Below are 22337 nucleotides of genomic sequence, written 5' to 3'. Positions count from 1 at the left end.
TGAAAGAAGATCTCTAAGTCAAGGGTGTACAGGGCAAGCCCACGATCAAGCATACTTTCTTCAGCCAATGATTGGTGTGTCAAAGCCGATCTGGATGGGCAAGGCAGCTTCCTGGAGCAAATAGCGTTCACCACATTGCGTCCAGATATAATCGTATGGTCTGACACCAGTAGAGAAGTGGTTATTGGTGAACTCACAGTCCTCTGGGAAGACAACATCGATGAAGCCCATGAGCGCAAGTTAACCAAATATGCAGAGTTAAGATCAGAGTGCAGAGACAGAGGGTGGAGGGTCTCATGCTATCCATTCCAAGTAGGTTGCCGTGGCTTTATTGCATTCACTTTCCAGAAGTGGCTGCGTGACCTTGGCTTCACTAGAAGAGAGATCAAGTCAACCAGCAGGCTGTAGCTGAGGCAGCTGAGACAGGATCAGCATGGGTGTGCACCAAGTATGTCCAGAGGGGCAGATAGCCAGACGATGTATCCTTCTTTTGCAAACCCTTCAATAGTTGCATAGACACCTGAAGAGCAGACACTCTGTTGGATGGAAGCGACCAACAACTCTGATAGAGGCAGATGCCAAGTTTTTAAGCTCACTGGTGGGAGGTGGTGCTTTAGCACTGCTGGCCCACCACCTCGAGGGAGTCTTGATCATAAGCGGGCCAAAACTCCTGAAGACAGGTGGCAGAATAACTGATGATCCCACTGGTGATAGCACAGGACAGTTAACATCTTAGTCCAAATGTATTTTCAATTCCACTTAAAAAAGCTTTTCGTATCTTTTTTGATGTTAATCGCCAGCTTCCTTTCATAATTCATCTTTTCCTTCCTAATGACTTTCTTACTTTTCATAAGACAAGACCATAAGACAAAGGAGCAGAAGTTGGCCATTCGGCCCATCGGGTCTGCTCTGCTTTCCTTCTGCAAGTTTTTAAAAACTTCTCAATCCTCTATCTTCCTATACTGTATTGGCTTCCTTCTAAGCCCTCTCTTTTGTTTTCACTTTGGCTCTGGCTTCACTTGTCAGCCATGGTAGTGTCCTTCTTTCATTCGAAAATTTCTTCTTATTTGGAATATATCTGGTTTTCACTTCCCTCATTTTTTGCAGAAACTTTTGCCATTGTTGCTCTGCTGTCCTTCCTGCCAGTGTCCCTTTCCAGTCAAATTCGGCCAGTTCCCCTCTCATGCCATAACTTCATTTATTCCACTGAAATACCGACACATTGCTATTTAGTTTCTCCTTCTCAAATTTCAAAGTGAACTCAGTCATATTGTGATCACTGTTCCTGAAGGGTTTCTTAACCTTAAGCTCTCTTATCACCTCCAGATCATTGCACAACACCCAATCCAGCACAGCTGATCCCCATAGTGGGCTCAACAACAACCTGTTCTAAAAAGCCATCCCTTAGACATTCTACAAGTTCTCTCTCTTGAGGTCCAGTACTGACCTGGTCCTCCCAATCCACTTTCATGTTAAAGTCTCCAACAATTATCATGACATTGCCTTTCTGACATGCCTTTTCTATCTCCTGCGTAATTTGTAATCCACATCCCGGCTGCCTGTGTACAACTGCCATTAGGGTCTTTTTACCTTTGCCATTTCTCAACTCAACCCATAGAGACTCTACACCTTCCAATCCTATGTCATCCCTTTCTGATGATTTAATATTATTTCTCATACACAGGGCCACACCACCCCCTCTGCCTACTGACCCATTTTTCCGATACTCCGTATATCCTTGGACATTCAGCTCCCAATGGCAGCCGTCCTTTAGCCAAGTTTCAGAGATGGCCACAACGTCATACTTGCCAATCTGTGGCTGAATTTCAAAATCGCCTATTTTATTACTTATGCTGTGTAACCCTTTCAGTCCAGTATTTGTTGCTTTCTGTTTTAACTGCACCATGCCTCTATTGTCCTGTAACTCATCCCACTGGCTGTGATTATGACTCATCTCCTGCCCGTTTTTTCTATCATCTCTGTTGCACGCTATCTTTGATTTATTTCTGTTTTCCCCTTCCTCAGCCCTATCACTCCAGTTCCTATCCCCCTGCCAAATTAGTTTAAACCCTCCTTAACAGCTCCATTAAACCTGCCTGTTAGGATATTGCACCTTCGGGTTCAGGTGTAACCCATCCTTTTTGTACAGATCTTACCACCCGCAGAAGAGGCCCCAGTGAGTCTCTCAGCCACACATTAATATGCCTGATCATGCTATTCTTGCGCTCGCTAGCACGTGGCACAGGCAGCAATCCTGAGATTACTACCCTGGAGATCCTGCTTTTCAGCTTCCTACCTAACTCCCCGAATTCTCTCTTCAGGACCTCCTCCTTTTTTTTACCTCTGTCATTGGTACCAACGTGTACCAAGACTTCTGGATGATCACCCTCTCCTTTCAGAATGCTCTGCACCCGATATTAAATTGGATTAGACATTGGCTTTTGTTGGAGAAGCCAGAGAGTGGTCGTAGATTGTTGCGTCTCTGATTGGAGGCCTGTGGCTAGTGGAGTGCTGCAGGGATTGTGCTGGGTCCTTTGCTGTTTGTTATCTAGATCACTGATCTAGATGAGAATGTAGTTAACTGGATCAGCAAATTTGCAGATGACACCAAGATGGAGGGTGCAGAGGGATCTGGACCAGCTGGAAAAATGGCAAATGGAATTTAATGCAGACAAGTGCAAAGTGTTATACTTCTGTAGGACCAACCAGGGTAGGTCTTACACAGTAAATGATCGGGCACTGAGGCGTGTGGTAGAACAAAGGGATCTGGGAATACAGGTCCATAATTAGTTGAAAATGGTGTCACAAAAGTTGAAACAAAAGTTTTTGGCACATTGGCTTTTATAAATCAATGTATTGAGAACAGGAGATGGGATGTTATGTTGAAGTTGTATAAGATGTTGGCAAGGCCTATTTTGGAGTATTGTGTGCAGTTTCGGTCACCTACCTGGAGGAAAGATGTAAGCAAAGCTGAAAGAGTGCAGATAAATTTTATATGGATGTTGCTGGATCTGGAGAACCTGAGTTATAAGAAAGGACTGAATAGGTTCAGACTGTATTCTTTTGAACATAGAGGATTGAGAGGAGATTTGATAGAGGTACACAAAATTATGCGCGGTATAGACAGGGTAAATGCAAGCAGGCATTTTCCACTGATGTTTGGTGGGACTACAACCAGAGGTCATGGCTTAAGGGTGAAAGATGAGAAGTTTAAGGGGAACATGTGTCACAATGGGGTATTGGGAATGGACCCAAATGCAAGACACAGACACTGAAGTACAAGGAACAAGACTTGACTAGAGTATGGACGTGACAGGATACAGACCTGGAGCCAGGGACAGGAACGCGGACTTGGGCTAGGACATGGATAAGACAGGGAAACCGGACAAGGAACTATGAACTAGGAGCCTGGGTCTTGCCTGAGGCTCGGGCCCCAGAACCAGGCAAGGACATGACATAACTGCAGGACTTTGGAGGCTGGGATCTTGAGGCTTGAGGCCTGGAGACAGGCTTGGGGTCTTGGGGTCTTGAGGCTTGAGGCTTGAGGCTTGAGGCTTGAGGCTTGAGGCTTGGGGTCTTGGGGTCTTGGGGTCTTGGGGTCTTGGGGTCTTGGGGTCTTGGAGTCTTGGGGTCTTGGAGTCTTGGGGTCTTGGGGCTTGAGGCTTGAGGCTTGAGGCTTGAGGCTTGAGGCTTGGGGGCTTGAGGCTTGGGTACTTCGAGGCTTGGGTATGGACTCCGAGCCAGAAACTGGACAAGGACCCAGAACCTAGGACTTGACTCAGGCTCAGACTCCAGAGCTAGGCGAGGACCAGATGAGGCTACAGGACTGGACATGGCTTGGGTGAGGAACTCCTGGGTGGGGCGAGACGCAAGGACTGGTAAAGGCACATGGACAGGACTCAGATAGGACTGAACTAGGCACGGACTGGATGAGGGCATTCAGCAGCACGGAGCCTTGGACTAGAAGAGATGGGAGCACAGAGCCTTGGACTAGAAGGGATGGGAGCATGGAACGCAGAGCCGGGACCCCTCCTTGGGAACAGGACGTAGGGCCAGGACTCATACACAAAACACTGAACATGAAGAGACAGATCCCAACACAAGGTGGAGACAAACAGCCAGACCCAGCTAGCGAAGGCGAGGACACAGAGACAGTTTCCAACACTAGGTAGCGGCAAATGGCTGGACCTACCTAGCGAAGGCGTGGACACAGAGAGACAGTTCCACACAATGAAAAGCAATTCCTTATCTTGACCTAACGAGGCTCCGGTCTTGCTCCGGCGGTAAAACTTCAGTGATACAGGCAGGGTATCCAGGCTAGGTGAGCAGGCAGAGAGTCAGGCGAGGGGGGAAAAGACAGGGAGGGGAACAGAACTGTCCAGCAGGGAATCCCTGGTTTGCAGAGATATTTATGTCTCAGCCCCAAAACGAGAATCATGTGCCTACAACAGAAACTGGGGAAAACCAGAAGCCCTGGAATAAGGAACTATGGACTGGACCGTGAACTGGAATACAGACTTCACGGACTGGACCATGACAACGTGAGGGGAAACTTCCTCACACATAGGGTTGTGAGAGTATGGAATGAGCTGCCAGTGCAAGTGGTCCATGTGCGTTTGATTTCAACATTTCAGAGAAGAAGGGATGGTGGGGATATGGAGGGCTATGGTCCCAGTGCAGGTCTTTGGGAGTACACAGTTCAAATGGGTTACAGCATGAACTAGATGGGCTGAAGGTCCTTTTTCTGTGCTGTACTTCTCCATGACTCCTTATCTCTGTATCTTATCGTCTTATCTGAGAATAGATGTGCTGGCAATGGAGAGAGTCCAGAGAAGGTTCACAAGAATGATCCCAGAAGAAAGGGTTAACACATGAAGAGTATTTGATGGCTCTGGCTTGTACTCGCTGTAGTTTAGAAGAATGAGGGGGGATCTCAAATATTGAAAGGTTTGATGGAGTGCATATGGAAAGGATGTTTCCTATAGTTGGGAAGTTTAGGATCAGAGGGTGCAGCCTCAGAATTGAGGGGCGTTCATTTAGAACATGAGATATGAAAAAAATTAGCCAGAGGGTAGTGAATCTGTGGAATTCATTGCCAGAGACGGCTGTGCAGACCAGGTTGTTGGGTATATTTAAGGCAGAGTTTAATAGGTTCTTAATTAGTCAAGGTATCAGAGGTTATGGGAGAAGGCAGGAGAACAGGGTTGAGAGGGATAATAAATCAGACATGATGGAATGATGGAGCAGACTAGATGAGTCGAATGGCCTAATCCTGCTCCTATGTCTTATGGTCTTCAAACACAATGATAGAACTATTCCTGAGCAAAACCAGTTCACAAAACATCTCACAGAATGGAGGTCACAGAGCAGCTTCACAAAATGGCAGCCTCTATTCCTTCAATTGCATGGCAAGAACAAAGACAATTGGGTTGCCTATTTCCATTCATTTGGGTTAACTGCTTTCTTCTGTGTTTTAATTCCTTCATGGTCATCAAGCTTCTTTAAATTTTACTCCCTCATTTTAAACGAACATATTTTAGTAAAGAATATTTCTACCCTGGGAATTTGATTCTCACTGTCTGTCCAGCTATGCCTCTCAATTTTATAAATGTCTATCAGATCTCCTCTCAGCCTGCAACACTTCAGAGAAAACAGACCAAGTTTGCCCAAATTCCCCATAACTCACATGTGTAAGGAAAGATTCAATTGTGATTCTTCCATGTTATCTGTCAGAACAAAATGGAAGATCGATGATGAAACGATGTTGGTTTGGAATGTTAGAATGAGCTGGAGATGTGCATGAGTGCACATCTCCGAGATGAGATGATGAATAATGTTTCCCTCCTTACAGGCCTGTTCTCTCCATTTCCCTCAATTATTGTAACTCACTTGAAGACTGTAAGTGATAAGGAGGTGCAGTTGGTACCACTGAGGGACTGGAAAAGTAATGTGGTGATAATCATGTTCTGCTTTGAAAGGGCCTTAAAGGTTATTAAAAGGGGCACTTTCTTTGTGTGAGAGGGAAGAGAGATTTGTCCTCAGCTCGGTCACGGCTGGTGACCAGTGTTCAGATAGGGAACACTACGTCCAGAGGGTCAGATTGTGTTGGGTCACAGTTAGAGAGGAAGAGATCAGGCAGTGTGAGATTGTCACGCCTGAGCTGCCCACCCCCACCTCTGACATTATCATAGAAATCATTGAAATCATAGAAACTACAGCACAGAAACAGGCCTTTTGGCCTTTCTTGGCTATGCCGAACCATTTTCTGCCTAGTCCCACTGACCTGCACATGGACCATATCCCTCCATACACCTCCCATCCATGTATCTGTCCAATTTATTCTTAAATGTTAAAAAGAACCCGCATTTACCACCTCGTCTGGCAGCTCATTCCATACTCCCATCAGTCTCTGTGTGAAGAAGCCCCCCCTAATATTCCCTTTAAACTTTTCCCCCCTCACCCTTAACCCATGTCCTCTAGTTTTTTTCTCCCCTTGCCTCAGTGGAAAAAGCCTGCTTGCATTCACTCTATCTATACCCATCATAATTTTATATACCTCTATCAAATCTCCCCTCATTCTTCTACGCTCCAGGGAATAAAGTCCTAACCTATTCAACCTTTCTCTGTAACTGAGTTTCTCAAGTCCCGGCAACATCCTTGTAAACCTTCTCTGCACTCTTTCAACCTTATTTATATCCTTCCTGTAATTTGGTGACCAAAACTGAACACAAATCTCCAGATTCGGCCTCACCAATGCCTTATACAACCTCATCATAACATTCCAGCTCTTATACTCAATACTTTGATTAATAAAGGCCAATGTACCAAAAGCTCTCTATACGACCCTATTACGCCACTTTTAGGGAATTTTGTATCTGTATTCCCAAATCCCTCTGTTCTACTGCCCTCCTCAGTGCCTTACCATTAACCCTGTATGTTCTACCTTGGTTTGTCCTTCCAACGTGCAATACCTCACACTTGTCTGTATTAAACTCCATCTGCCATTTTTCAGCCCATTTTTCCAGCTGGCCCAAGTCCCTCTGCAAGCTTTGAAAACCTTCCTCACTGTCTATTACACCTCCAATCTTCGCGACAGTTTTCTCTTAGTTAGACAAACAACGTCGTATGGTGTGTAAAAATCGCTCCCTTTTAATCAGGAGGCGATGGAGATGTAGAAGGCGGGAGTTTCACGGACATTTCTCTGGTTCAGGAGTGACCGATCAGCAAGAGGCAGTGTGTACAAAAGAGCTGCTTTCACTCAGGTCCGCTCCCAGACTTCAAAAGCAGAGCTTCACGGCAGTTTCCTCAGTCGGAGAATCGACTTCAACCTGAGTGAAAAGAGATACCTGTTATTCAGGAGGGCGATCGAGATGAGAAAGCAGAGCTTCGCGGCAGTTTTCTTTCAGTGGAACAATAAACATCAGGGCTGAGTGTAAAAAAATAGATACCTTTTATTCAGGAGGGCTATCGAGGCAATAATTTCGTGGCAGATTCTCTGATTTGCGGAACGACCAATCAGCAAGATGGAGTGCATAATGAAAGAGTTACCTTTCTGTCATGTCTGCGTTCAAGATTTTGTAAACAGCGCTTCGATGCAATTTTCTCTCAGTTCGATAATAAGCATCAGAGCTGAGTGTAAAAAGAGCTACCCCTTTAATTTAGAGAGCGATCGAGATTTAGAAAACAGCTTCACTCGCGGCAGTTTTCTCTCAGACGGACAATGAACGCCAGGGTTACATAACAAGAAATGCGAAGAAATTTTTTTAATCAGAGGGTGGTGAATCTATGGAATTTGTTGCCAGAGGCAGCAGTGGAGGCCAAGTCATTGGGTTTATTTAAGGCAGAGATTGATAGATATCTGAGTAGCCAGGGCATCAAAGGTTATGGTGAGAAGGCGGGGCAGTGGGACTAAATAGGATGAAATGGATCAGCTCATGATAAAATGGCGGAGCAGACTCGATGGGCCGAATGGCCTACTTCTGCTCCTTTGTCTTATGGTCTTATGAGACATAGGAACAGAATTAGGCCATTCAGCCCATTGAGTCTGCTCTGCCATTCCATCATGGCTGATCCCAGATCCCACTCAACCCCATACACCATATGCCTTCTTGCCATATCCTTTGATGCCCCGACCGATTAGGAAACCATAAATTTCTGCCTTAAATATACTCATGTACTTGGCTGCACCACAGTTTGTGGCAGAGCGTTCCACAGATTCACTACGCTCTGGCTAAAAAAATCCTCCTTACCCCTGCTGTAAAAGGCTGCCCCTCAGTTTTGAGGCTGTGACTATCTAAGAGTCTCTTAGATGTTCCTATTCTATCAACCTCTACCACAATCAGGCATTCTCTGGAAATAATCTACCTCTGACATCTCCTCTGAAGATTCCTTTACTCAGCTTGAATGGATGTCTTCTGGTGTTAGCCATTGCAGCCCTGAGAAAATCTCCCCTGTTCCTGACTCTTGTCTATGCTTCTTGTAATCTTATGCACCTCTATCAAGTCATATCTCATCCTCCGTCGCTCCAAAGAGGAAAGCCCTAGCTCACTCAACCTTTCCTGATAAGGCACGCTCTCTGGTCCAGGCAGCATCCTGGTAAATCTCCTCAGCACCCTCTCTGAAGCTTCTACATCCTCCCATCATGAGGTGACGAGAACTGAACACAATACTCCAAGCAACACACAAAATGCTAAAGGAACTCAGCAGACCAGGCAGCATCTATAGAACAGAGTAAATAGTCAATGTTTCCATTCATGCCACTGTGTGTAAGGAGTTTGTATGTTCTCCCCGTGACCCTGTGGGTTTCCTCCGGGCGCTCCAATTTCCTCCCACAGTCCAAAGACATCGTGCTCCCTAGGTTCATTGGTCATTGTAAATTGTCCAGTGATCAGGCAGAGATTACTGGGCAGTGTGGCTCGATGGGCTGAAGGGACTATCTCAATAAAGAAACACATCTCACTGTACTAGGGAGTCATTCAATGGTCTTATGCAGCAGGGTAGGAGCTGTCCTCGAGCCTGGTGGAACAGTACGTGCTTTCAGGCTCTAATAGGAGGGAGGCGAAGAGAGAATGTCCAGGGGGCGTGGGGTCTTGAATTACGCTGTCCACTTGACTGCGGCAGCGAGAAGCATAGACAGAGTCGATGGAGGGGAGACTGGTCCCCGTGACATACTGAGCTGTGTCCACAACTCTCTGCTGTCCCTTGCCTTCTCGGGAAGAGCAGTTGCCGTACCAGGCTGTGATGCCTTCCCTTTGCCACCATATGGACTGTACTCGTGTGGCCACTCTGAACTTGGACATGGAGTTGGATGCAGGCTTTCAGTCTGATGGGACAGTTCTATCCTCTTAGTCAGATGAGCTTTCTGATATTGTGTTCTAATTTTGCAATCGTAATTGTTTTGTTATTGTCTGATGTACCAAGCTGTAGTGAAAAGATTCTCTTAAACACTGTCATACGACTTGTATTCTTTCACATTGAACTGATATGCTTTTTGTGTGAATGCTGTTTATCTGCTGCTCTGTGCTTGTGATACTGCCATGAATGTTTCATTAGAGCTGTGCACACGTGGACTTGTGTAGATGACATTGTCATCTTTATGGACAATAACAAGAATGACAGAAATCCTCTTGTCATTACCTACCATCCCCCAAGCCTCCACATCCAATGCATCCGCCATAACTTCCGCCACCTCCAAAGGGATCCTCCCATTAAACATATCTTTACCTCCCTCCCACCGTCTCTCTCTCTCCACTCTCTGCAGGGATCGCTCCCTTTTCCATTCATCCCTCCACACTAATCTCCATCCCAGCATTTACAGTACCTATAAAAATATTCACCCCACCCCCCCCAGAAGTTTTCATGTTTTATTGTTTTACAACATTGAATGACAATGGATTTAAATAGGCTTTTTGACATTGATCAACAGAAAGAGACTTTCGTGTCAAAGTGAAAACAGATCTCGACAAGGTGATCTAAGTTAATTACAAATATAAAACACAAAATAATTGATTGCATAAGTATTCACCCCCTTTACATGACATACCAAATCATCACTGGTGCAGCCAATTGGTTTTAGAAGTCACATAATTAGCTAAATGGAGATTTGTTTTTGGAGACCTGTGTACAATCGAGGTGTTTCAATTGATTGTAGTAAAACTACACCTATATCTGGAAGGTGCAACTGCTGGGAGTCAGTATCCTGGCAAAAACTACACCATGAAGACAAAAGAACACTTCAAGCAACTCCACAGAAAAGTTATTGAAAAGCACAAGTCAGGACATGGATACAAAAAGACTTCCCAGTCTCTGAATATCCCTTGGAGTATAGTTAAGTCAATCATCAAGAAATAGAAAGAATATGGCACAGCTGTTAATCTTCCTCGAGCAGGCATCCTCAAAAACTGAGTGACCGTGCAAGAAGGGGACTAGTGAGGGAGGCCACCAAGAGACCTGTGACAACTGGGGAGGAGTTACAAGCTGCGGTGGCTGAGATGGGAGAGACTGCCCAGGGGCATCACGAGACGCAGTTTTATGGGAGAGCGGTAAAGGGAAAGCCACTATAGAAAAAACTCACACGAAATCTCAGCTAGAGTTTGCTAGAGATTCTGTGGTCCAACGAAACCAAAATTGAGCATTTTGGCCATCAGACTAAACCATAAGACACAGGAGCAGTATTAGGCTAATTGGGCCATCAAGTCAAAATTCAATCATAGTTGATCCATGTTTCCCTCCTCAGCCCCACTCCCTGGCCTTTTCCCTGTAACTATTGACACCGTGTCCAGTCAAGAACCCATCAAGCTCTGCCTCAAATATACCCAAAGACCTGGAGTCCACAGCTGCCAGCGGCAATAAATTCCACAAATTGTTCAGAAACAGCTCCTAACCTCAGGATCCCATGACCTCAAGTTCAAGTTCAGTTTATTGTCATTCAACTGTACATATGTACACCGCCAAACGAGTCAGCGTTCCTCTGGACCAAAGGCGACAACGCAGGACGTATAACTCACACACAACACATAGAGTAATAGTACCATAAATAAATTAACAAATAGTACCGTGTATATACACTACAAGTTAAAAAGTAAACAATATAACACTATTGGCACTGCAAATGTTGTGACACCTGTGTGGTGACAGGGAATTCAGCAGTCTCACAGTCTGGGGGAAGCTGTTTCCCATCCTGACAGTCCTTGTCCTAATGCTACAGAACCTCCTGCCTGATGGTTGAGGGGGGAAGAGATTGTTGGAGGGATGGGAGGGGTTATTGACAATGCTAAGGGTCCTGCATACACAGAGCTCCTGATAAATATCTCAGATGGTGGAAGAGAGACCCCAATGATCCTCTCAGCTGTCCTCACAATCCTTTGTAGGGACTTGGGGTCAGATGGCCTGCAATTCCCGTACCAGCGATGTAGCTGGCCGCGACACTAGCAATGGTGCTCCTGTAAAAATTGGTTAGAATGGAAGTAGTGGGGGTCCTATACCCACTCACCTCGGTCTCCTCACGTAGTACAGACCCTGCTGTGCTTTCTTGACTAAAGTTGTGGTGTTGAGGGATCAGGTGTGACCTGAGGGGTAGTTGGTGGTAGGACAGGTGAAGGGTGTGGACTCGAGTCTGGGAACTGAGCTCATGTTGAAGTGTCTCTCCTTTGTTCCACAGGTGAGGCTGAAGATGGAGTAGTTTTGATCAGGTACGCCTGTCCAAGTCAGGACACAATCCCTGTTCCTCCGACCACCCGCCCCTCCCCTTCCACTGAGTGGGTCATACAGCCCAGAACATCGGCATCCTCCTTCCAACATGTGCTCAACACCTCACCTTGCCCCCGGGTGGGGGCCCTGCTCTTCGCTCAGGGCCACAATGTGACCAATGGGGAAGCTGGAAAAGGCAGAGACCTGACTTTGACACCAAGCCTTGCCACTGTCTGTGTGGAGTTTTCACGTTCTCCGTGTGACTGCGTGCGTTTCCACGGGTGCTCTGGTTTTCTGCCACATCCCAACAGCACACAGGATTGGTGGGTTAATTGGCCAGTACGTGGGTGGAGCACAGGGTTCTTCGGGATTTATGGGCATTTATGGACGCGCCCACAATAGCCTAAAAAGGGAGGGTGAGCGACCAGAAGTCAGGGTACATATTGGTACCAACGACATAGGTAGAAAAAGGGAGGACGTCCTGAAAACAGAATTCAGGAAGTTAGGAAGGAAGCTGAGAAGCAGGACCTCAAGGGTAGTAATCTCAGGACTGCTGCCTGTGCTATGCAGCAGTGAGTGTAGGAATAGAATGAAGTGATGGATAAATGTGTGGCTGAAGAATTGGAGAAGGGGGCAGGGATTCAGATTTTTGGATAATTGGGACCTCTTCTTGGGCAGGTGGGACCCGTACAAAAAGTGGGGGTGCATTTGAACCCGAGGGGAACAAATATTCTTGCGAGTAGGTTTGTTAGAGCCATTGGGAGTAGTTTAAACTAATATGGTGGGGGATATGAACCAGTATGATTGAGTTGAGGATGAGCCTGCAGGTTTACAAGTAGATGATGGATGTAACATGAACGAAAGGAAGGACAAGCCAGTGATTGGGTACAAATGCAGACAGAGCAAAGAGTTAAATTGTATCACAGAGGCAAAATTCAAAAGGGCGAAGATTGCAGGACTGAAGGTGCTGTATTTAAATGTGCTTAGCATTCGGAATAAGGTGGACAAACTTGTGGTGCAATGAGAGACTGGCTGGTATGACATTGTCGGCATCACTGAGTCGTGGCTGAAAGAAGGCCGTAGTTGAGAGCTTAACATCAAAGGGTATACTTTGGATCAAAACAACAGGCAGGAAGGCATTGGTGGTGGTGTAGATCCGTTGGTAAGAGATGGAATTACAGCTTTAAAATGAGGGAACATAGGGTCTGAGAATGTTGAATCTTCGTGGGTAGAGTTAAGAAGCTGCAAGGATGAAAAACCATATTGGCACTCATATATATATATATAGGCCTCCAAACAGTAGCCAAGATGTGAGGTTGTGATTGCAAACACAATTGTAATGGGGGACTTCAAAAGGCAAGGGGATTGGGGAACCTGCTTGGTGTCAGATCGCAAGAGAGGGAATTTGTTGAATGCCTATGAGATAGTTTTTAGAGCAGTTTGTGCTTGAGTCTACTTGGGGAAAGGCTATCTTAGATTGGGTGTTCTCTATTAACCCAGATCTTATAAGGGAGCTTAATGTAAAGGAACCCTGAGGAGGCAGTAATCATCATATGATTGAATTCATACAGCAATTTGAGAGGGAGTAACATATTTCTCATGTACCTGTATCGCTATTTCAAAGGAAAAAGTGCTAGACAAACTCAAAGATCTTAAGGTGGATAAGTCACCTGGGCCTGATGGACTACATCCCACAGTCCTGACAGAGGTTGCTGAAGAGATAACGGATGCATTGGTCACGATCTTTCAAGAATCACTTGATTCTGGCATAGTCCCGGAGGACGAGAAGATTGCAAATGTCACTCCACTCTTTAAGAAGGGAGGAAGGCAAAAGAAGGGAAGTTATTGGCCAGTTAGCACAACCTCAATGGTTGGGAAAGTGTTGGAGTCTATTATTAACAATGAAGTTTCGAGGTACTTGGAGGCTAATGATAAAATAAGTCAAAGTTATCATGGTTTCTGTCAAGACAAATCTGTCGTGTTCTTTGAGGAAGTAACAAGCAGTGTGGACAAAGGAGAGGCAGTGGATGTCATTAACTTGGATTTTCAGAAGGTGTTTGATGAGGTACCACACATGAGGCTGCTTAACAAGATAAAATCAAGAAATATACTGGCATGGATAGCGGAATGGCTGACAGGCAGGAGGAAGCAAATGGGAATAAAAGAGGTCTTTTCTGGTTGGCTGTTGGTGACTAGTGGTGTTCCTCAGGGATCAGTATTGGGACCACTACTTTTCACATTGTTTGTCAATGATTTAGATGATAGAATTGATGGCTTTGTGGCAAGGTTTCTGGATATGAAGATACGTGGAGGGGTAGGTAGTGTTTAGGAAGCAATGCGATTGCAGCAGGACTTGGACAAATTGGAAGAATGGGCAAAAAGGTGGCAGTTGGAATACAGAGTTGGGAAATGTAAGATATTGTGTTTTTGTAAAAGGAACAGAGTGCGGACTATTATCTGAATGGGGAGAGGGTTCAAATATCAGAGGTGCAGAGGGATTTAGGAGTCCTCATGTAATACCCCCAGAAGGTTTTAGATATTTTAGATTAGATTATGAGGACACACAGTCCTCTTTTATTGTCATTTAGTAATGCGTGCATTAAGAAATGATACAAAATTCTTGCATTATGATATCACAGAAACACAAGACAGACCAAGACTGAAAAACTGACAAAAACCACATAATCATAACAAATAGTTACAACAGTGCAAAGCAATACCATAATTTGATAAAGAACAGACCATGGGCATGGTAAAAAAAAGTCTCAAAGTCTCTCGAAAGTCCCATCATCTCACGCAGACGGTAGAAGGAAGAAAAACTCTCCCTGCCATGAACCTCCAGTGCCGCAAACTTGCCGATGCAGCACCCTGGAAGCACTCAACCACAGCCGACTCTGGAGTCTGTCCGAAAACTTCGAGCCTCCGACCAGCCCTCCGACACCAAGAACCGAGCATCATCTCTACCGAGCGCTTCGACCCCGGCCCCGGCCGCCAAGCTATAGGCAAAGCCGAGGATTTGGGGCCTTCCCCTCCGGAGATTCTCGATCGCACAGTAGCAGCGGCAGCAAAGCGGGCATTTCAGAATTTTCTCCAGATGTTCCTCCGTGCTTCTCACATCTGTCTCCATCAAATCAGGATTGTGCACGGTACCCTACTTAACAAATACAGGTATCATTCCAGAGCGGCCGTGCGTGCTGTGTCGCGCCGCCATCTTCTCCTCCTCTACCTCACCATATCAGAGGCCAAGTCTGTGATTATATTTACGGCGGAATTTGATTGTTTCCTGATCGGTCAGAGTATCAAACGATATGGCAAGAAGGATAATTTACAGGTTGAGTCTGTGGTAAAGAACACAATGCAATGTTTGCATTTATTTCAAGCGGAATAGGATATAAGAGCAAGGAGATAATGCTCAGTCTTAATAAGACACTAGTCAGACTGCACTTTGAGTACAGTATTGTCAACAGTTTTGGGCCCCATAACTCAGAAAGGATGTGTTGTCATTGGAGAGAGTCCAGAGGAGGTTCACAAGGATGACTCTGGGAATGAAGAGGTTAACATATGAGTAGCTTTGGGCCTGTACTTCCTGGAATTTAGAAGAATGTGTGGGTATCTCACTGAAACCTACTAAACGTTGACAGGATGAGATAGGGTGGATGTGGAGAGGATGTTTCCTGTGGTGGGGGTATCCAGAACTAGAGGGGACAGCCTCAAAATTGAGGGGTGACCCTTTCGAACAGAGGTAAGGATGAATTTTTTTAGCTGGAGAGTAATGAAACTGTAGAATACTCTGCCACAGACTGTAGTGGAGGCCAAGTCCGTGTGTATATTTTTAAGGCGGAAATTGATTGTTTCCTGATTGGTCAGAGCATCAAATGATATGGCGAGAAGGCAGGTGTGTGGGGTGGAGTGGGATCCGGGATCAGCCATGATGGAATGGCGGAGCAGATTCGATGGGCTGAATGGCCTAATTCTGCTCCTGTGTCTTCTGGTCATATCGCCGTCAAGCCGGAACAGACCAGCTATTCATGTGTGTCATCTCCAGATCCCTGCTGATCGTACATAGCATTCCTTCCCGCCCTAGACAGACTTACGTTCCCACATATTCTTTCTTCACTGGTGGGTGGGCTGAAGGTGTTTATGTGTGTATCCGCTTAAATATACAGTAACCAGGGTGAAAATGTAGATGGCTGGCTTAGTAAGTTTGCAGATGATTTGAAGATTGGTGGTGCTATGGATGGCATAGAGAACTGGCAATGAATACAAAGGGATATAGATCAGCTGGAGATATGGGCAGAGAAATGGCAGATGGAGATTAACCTGGACAAATGTGAAATGTTCTACCTTGGTCAGTCAAATTTAAAGGGACATTACCCTGTTCAGGGCAGGAACCTTACTGGTGTTGATGAGCAGAGGCATCTTGGAGTCCAAGTTCATACCTCCCTGAAAGTGGCTACACAGATTGACAGGGTGTTTAAGAAGGCAAACGGCATGCTGGTCTTTACTCGTCAAGCAAATGAATTCAAGACCCGGGAAGTTGCAGCTTTCTAAAGCTCCAGTTAGGCTGCGTCTGGAGTACAGCATTCAGTTCTGGGGGCCCCATTAGAGGAAGGATGTCGAGCCTTTGGAGAGGGTGCAGAAGAGATTTACCAGGATGCTGCCTGGTTTAGAGGGCAGGTGCTACAGCAAAAGGTTGGGCAAACTTGGGTTGTTTTCTCTGCAGCAACAGAGGCTGAGGAGAGATCTGATAGAGGTTTGTAAGATTATGAGAGACAGAGATAGAGTAGACAGAGAGAATCTTTTTCCTAGGTTGAAACGTCAAATACCAGAGGGGGAAAGTTCTAACAAGATGTGAGGGGCAAGCTTTCTACAGAGAGTGGTGGGTGACTGGAATGTGCTACTGGGGGTTGTGGTGGTGGAGACAGATATGTAAGAGGTGTTCAGGAGACTCATAGACAGGCATGTGAATGTTCTGAGAAAGGGGGGATAAAGGACATTGTGTAGGCAGAAAGGTTTTCTTGGCATTTGATTAGTGATTTAGTTATCTTGCACAATATTGGGGGAGAAGTGTCAATTCCTGAGCTGTAGTGTCCACTAATCCATGTCTGGATCCCTCAGGAGCCCAAAGGATGAACTGGCCTCGACCGAGGTGGAAAAGAGCTACGCGGACCTGGAGCGATTCTGCATCATCTTCCCCATGTTGGAGAAACAGATCGAGCGAAGTGTGCAGGAGCTGCGGGAGGTGGCGGCCAGCATTGACAAGGTTCACCACAGAGCCAGCGTTGCCTCAGCCGTGGGCACTGGCACCAGCGCGCTGGGAGGGGGCATGCTGCTAGCAGGACTGCTGACCGCGCCCTTCACAGGCGGCACCTCCCTCCTCCTGACGGGGGCCGCCATGGTCGGGGGACTCACTGCCTCCTCTGCCAGCGTGACCGAGACCCTGCTCAACAGGGGCCACCAGCAGAAAATGGATGAGATCCTGGAACGATACAACAGCAGTAGCTGGGAGCTGATGGACTGCTTTGGGGTAGCCTCCAGGGCCATCCAGCGCCTAGCCGGCTTTAGCCAGGAGGAGATCGCCGTCGGCCTGGCCAAACGGTTGGGCATTCGGCCCATCTCTGTGGGGCACAACGGCTATGTGCTTGTGAGCAGTGTTCTGGCCAGCCAGTCCCTGGCCCAGATGTCCAGCCTGCAGCGGCTGGCCACAGAGGTGTCAGCCATGGCCAGCAGCCTGCAGGGTGGCCGTCTCCTGGAGGGTGCCAGCCGCCTGCAGACCCTGCTGCGTGGCACGCCCAGACTGGTATCAGGCAGCGCCCAAGTGGCTCGGCTGGCCCTGTCCTCAGCCTGTGTGGCCTGGGACGTCTACTCCCTGGCCACGGAGATGATCGATTTGAGCAAGGGGAGCAAGACCGAGCTGTCCCAGCGAGTGCTCGACAAGGCAGCTGAGATTGAGGGCAAGCTGGGTGAGTTCCAGGATATTTACAAGGACATCAGCGGTGTCCTCACTTGCAGTGGGCACAGCCAGAATGGTAGGTTGGCCATTCGATCCCTCTAACCTGACCCACCATTCAATGAGCCACAGACCCTATCTTCAGTATGACAGTCCCCACAGTCCTCAATCCTCCAATTGTTCAAAACTGATCTTCTGCCTGTCTGAGACTGTCCCATCTTCAGTATGACAGTCCCCACAGTCCTCAATCCTCCAGTTGTTCAAAGCTGATCTTCTGCCTGTCTGAGACTCTCCTCGCCTGCCCCACCCCCAGGTCTTCACCAGCCTCTAGGGCTGAGAGATCCTGAGGGAGAAGTTCCCGTACAGTTATGTCTGAAATGACTGTCCCTGCTGGAGGGAACATCTCCACATTTGCTCCTCCCTCACTCTCAGGATGGTTTGTCAAGTCAAGTCAAGTGAAGTTTATTGTTATTTAACTACATACATTAAAGTATATAACTCATAAAATGAATATAGAAAGGAGACTGCGTTTCCCCGAAGCAGGGTGAAAAGCACAGTAGTACACAAAACACATGAGAACACATGAAAGGAAGGATGATTGTGCTTCCTTCATTTGATCTCTGGTGCTCTGTGTAGTCTCAGTGGAGGAGGGTATCCCGTGCCATGGAGATGGGAGTCTGGGTCCGCTAGAGATAGGATACTGGAGGTGGAATCCCAGAGGTGGCACACTGGCCCTTCCAGAGATGGGCTCCTGGATGTGGGACCTCAGAATTACTGAAGATGGGACCCCAGAGGCAGGACTGTACTCCTTGGATTGGGCTGAATCTGAGACCGTCTGCACACTTAACCCCTGGTGTGCCAGTGATGGTTGATGATCCCACTGGGATTGTTGTCTGGGAAATGGGAATCTTGGTTTGCATGGGCCAAATGGGTCAAAGGTCTGTTTCTGTATTGTCGGATTGTGTGGCTCCCTATCTGAGGACAATCCTGACTCCCACTCTCCACCAGTGAACAAACTCTACCGAACCCGGACTATCCTGGGAAAACTCCACTCCCTCCTCCAGTCCTTGTGTCACTCCCTAACTGAGGACAACCCCAACTCCCACTCTCCACCAGTGACAAACTCTCCTGAACCCGGACTATCCCGGGAAATCTCCACTCCCTCCTCCAGTCCTTGTTGGCATTCCCCATCTGATCCTGGGACTTAAGATCAGATTCGTATCCTATCGATGTCCCGCTTTAACCTCTGACAGCCCTCCACACTGTCCACAACACCCCTAACCTCTGTATCATCAGCAGAATATGACCTGTCCTCAGCCACACTTTGCCTTCTGTGGGCAAGCCAGTTCTGGATCCACAAGGCAGGGTCCCCTTGGATCCCATGCCTCCTTACTTTCTCAGTAAGCCTTGAATGGGGTAGCTTATCAAATGCCTTGCTGAAATCCATGAACACCACATCGTATTACATGTAGTCATGGATCACTACAGCACAGAAACAGGCTCTTCGGCCCATCCAGTCTGTGTTGAACTGTTAATCTGCCTTGGCAATTGACCGGTATCTGGACCATAGCCCTCCACATCCCTTCCATCCCCTCTGTCCAAATTTTCCTTAAATATTAAAATCAAACCCACACCCAGCACTTCTCATTCCACTCTCTCACCTCCCTCTGTCCCCCTCATGTACCCTTTAAACATTTTGCCCTTCACCCTTAACTCACCACCCCGGTTCTAGTCTCACACAACCTGAGTGTAAAAAGCTTGCTTGCATTTACCCCATCTGTAGCCCTCATAGTTGTGTGTACCTGAATCAAATCTCCCCTCATCCTCCAGGATGTGTCTGGCTGGAGAGCGTGTCTAATGAGGATACGTAGAGTGAGCTTGGGGCCTTTATCTTTGGAGTGAAGGAAAATGAGAGATGACTTGATAGAGGTGTACGAGAGGATAAGAGGCACAGATTGAGGAGACAGCCAGAGCCTTTTTCCCTCCCAGGGAGGCAATGTCCAGAATGAGGGGGCATGATTTTAAGGTGATTGGAGGAAAGTATGGGGGGGGGGTGGTAGAGGTAGAGTTCTTCTACACACGAAGTGTTGGATGTGTGGAACACGTTCCCGGAGAGGGGTAGAGGTAGTTTTTTTCTACACACAGGGTGGTGGGTGTGTGAAACGTGTTGGCAGGAGGGGTGGGGGATTGAGGCAGTACCTTTGGGGACATTTAGGAGACTATAAGATAGACACACAGATGATAGAAAATGGAGGGCTATGTAGGAGGGAAGGGTTAGATTGATCTCAGAGAGATCAAAGGGTCTGCACAGGATTGTGGGCCGAAGGGCCTGTACTGTTCTGTGTTCTTTGTTTTTAACCATTGCAGATTATTCTACCCTGCTCACTTTGACATGGGATGTCTTTGCTGCAACCCTTCTTCAGGACTGTTAAAAGAACTTCTCAGGTTTTTTTTCCAGTACTGATGAAGGGACTCATTTTGAAAGGTTGCCTGATTACTCTTTTCCAGTGATGCTGACTGGCCTGCTGAGCTCCTCCAGCATTGTGTGTGTGCTGCTTTCTGTCCACTCTTGCATCTGCATTGACTGTACATCACAGTGCCATATCAATGTTTGTGCAGAAACCCCTGTACTCAGTCCTTCAGTCCATCTCATCAGTGCTGGTGTTTCATACTGATTACCCATCAGTACTAAACCCATGTACCTGTGCTGGTCCACACCCTTCTTTGCTCAGACCGCACTTGGAGATTGACAGTAGGTTTTGGGCCCCTGATCGAAGAAAGGATGTGTTGCCATTGGAGGCAAGAGGATTAATTTAGATTGGATTGGCTTTGATTCGATTTATTTCTTACATCCTTTACATACATGAGGAGTAAAAATCTTTATGTTACATCTCTGTCTGAATGTACAGTGAGCAAATTATAGTAATTTGTAATGAATGGTCACAGTTTGAGGATAGAGGGGAAGCCTTTTAGGACCGAGATTAGGAAAAACTTCTTCACACAGAGAGTGGTGAATCTGTGGAATTCTCTGCCACAGCAAACTGTTGAGGCCAGTTCATTGGCTATATTTAAGAGGGAGTTAGATATGGCCCTTGTGGCTACAGGGGTCAGGAGGTATGGAGGGAAGGCTGGGGCAGGGTTCTGAGTTGGATGATCAGCCATGATCATAATAAATGGCGGTGCAGGCTCGAAGGGCTGAATGGCGTACTCCTGCACCTATTTTCTATGTTTCTATGTTAATAGTATGTACAGTAAGATATACAACAGAAGTCAATAAAGTTTAGAAATACAATTGTGTCAGTGTGAATTAATCAGTCTGATGGCCTGGTGGAAGAAGCTGTCTGGAGCCTGTTGATCTTGGCTTTTATGCTGCACTGCCATTTTCCGGAGGGTAACAGCTGGAACAGTTTGTGCTTGGGGTGACTCGGGTCCCCAGTGATCCTTCAGGCCTTTTTTCACACCTGTCTCTGTAAATGTCCGGAATAGTGGGAAGATCACATCTACTGATGCGCTGGGCTGTCCGCACCACTCTCTGCAGAGTCCTGCGATTGAGGGAAGTACAGTTCCCATACCAGGTGGTGATGCAGCCAGTCAGGATGCTCTCAACTGTGCCCCTGTAGAAAGACCTTTGGACTTGGGGACTCATGCTGAACTGTCTCAGGTGAAAGAGGCACTGTTATGTTTTTTTTCACCCACAGCCGGTATGTACAGACCAACTGAGGACCTCGGTGATGTGTATACTAAAGAAATTGAATGGTTCACAAGAATTATCTCGGTATGAAAGGGTTAATGTTTGAGAATAATTTGATAGCTCTGGGCCTTGTACTCACTGGAGTTTAGAAGAATGAGGGGATCTCACTGAAACCAATTGAATCCTTCATAGAGTGGATGTGAAGTGGATGTTTCCTCTAGTGGGGAAGTCTAGGACCAGAGGGCACAGCCATTTAGACCAGATGAGGAGGAATTTCTTTCGCTTCTTTTTCCTGAACACATATTGTAAATACATAAATACTCTCGATACATAAATACCGAAGAAATATGTTGCTGACAATGTTTGGTGCAGCTGAATGATCAAACACCCAGACTGGAACCTCTTTTGATCTCTGTCACAATGCTGTACAACATCTGAGCTGAAGATTACCTGATGCCTGCTTTCAGTAACATAGTTCTATTCTCTGTTTGTTGAGCCAGTCGTTGTGTCAGTTTGGAAACCATATCTCTGGAGCAGTCTCCTGCCGAGGGCCAGTGGTTCGTGCTGTGCAGGCTCCTGTCTGAGTACATCACGTTCTCCTCAACACAAAACCCATTACTGCTTGTGATTTACATTTTGAAATAGTTCATGGAGAAGGATTCTGGGCTGTGTCAGTGGCTGCTACCCACATAAAACCTGGTTAGAGTTGACATCCAAGCCCTAAGCAGGATGTCGAAGGGTCTCGACTGGCAATGTGAATGAAATGGAGACAATCTACAACTCTCAATGGCTATGACGTTCTTGTAACATCATTAGCGACCCATCCCATCCCAGGCACTGTCTGTTCAATCGTCTTTGCTTGATTTTGGAACTGTAACAGACAGGAACAGAATTCGGCCATTCGTTCCATCGAGTCTGCTCCTCCATTTGGTTATGAGTGATTCACTGTCCCTCTCAACTCCATTCTTCTGCCTTCTCCTGGTAACCTTTGACACCTTGAATAATCAC

At 46.7% G+C, this 22337-nt stretch overlaps 1 protein-coding gene across 1 annotated transcript in view; it reads left to right on the top strand.

Moving 5' to 3' along the window:
• The window catches only part of LOC134345882 (apolipoprotein L6-like), a 64313-nt gene extending 43401 nt beyond the window's left edge, over positions 1–20912 (top strand). Inside the window, exons 7-8 of the mRNA XM_063047202.1 lie at positions 11660–11690; positions 16807–20912. Coding sequence (XP_062903272.1) covers positions 11660–11690; positions 16807–17743 — 968 coding nt within the window. The 3' untranslated portion in view covers positions 17744–20912. The remainder of the gene's footprint in view (positions 1–11659; positions 11691–16806) is intronic.
• The last annotated feature ends 1425 nt before the right edge of the window (positions 20913–22337 follow it).

This window comes from Mobula hypostoma, chromosome 4, assembly GCF_963921235.1.
Source record: "Mobula hypostoma chromosome 4, sMobHyp1.1, whole genome shotgun sequence".
In the NCBI taxonomy this organism is placed as follows: Eukaryota; Metazoa; Chordata; class Chondrichthyes; order Myliobatiformes; family Myliobatidae; genus Mobula; species Mobula hypostoma.
Note: the sequence above shows the minus strand (reverse complement) of the source record. Positions and strands in the feature narration are given on the sequence as shown.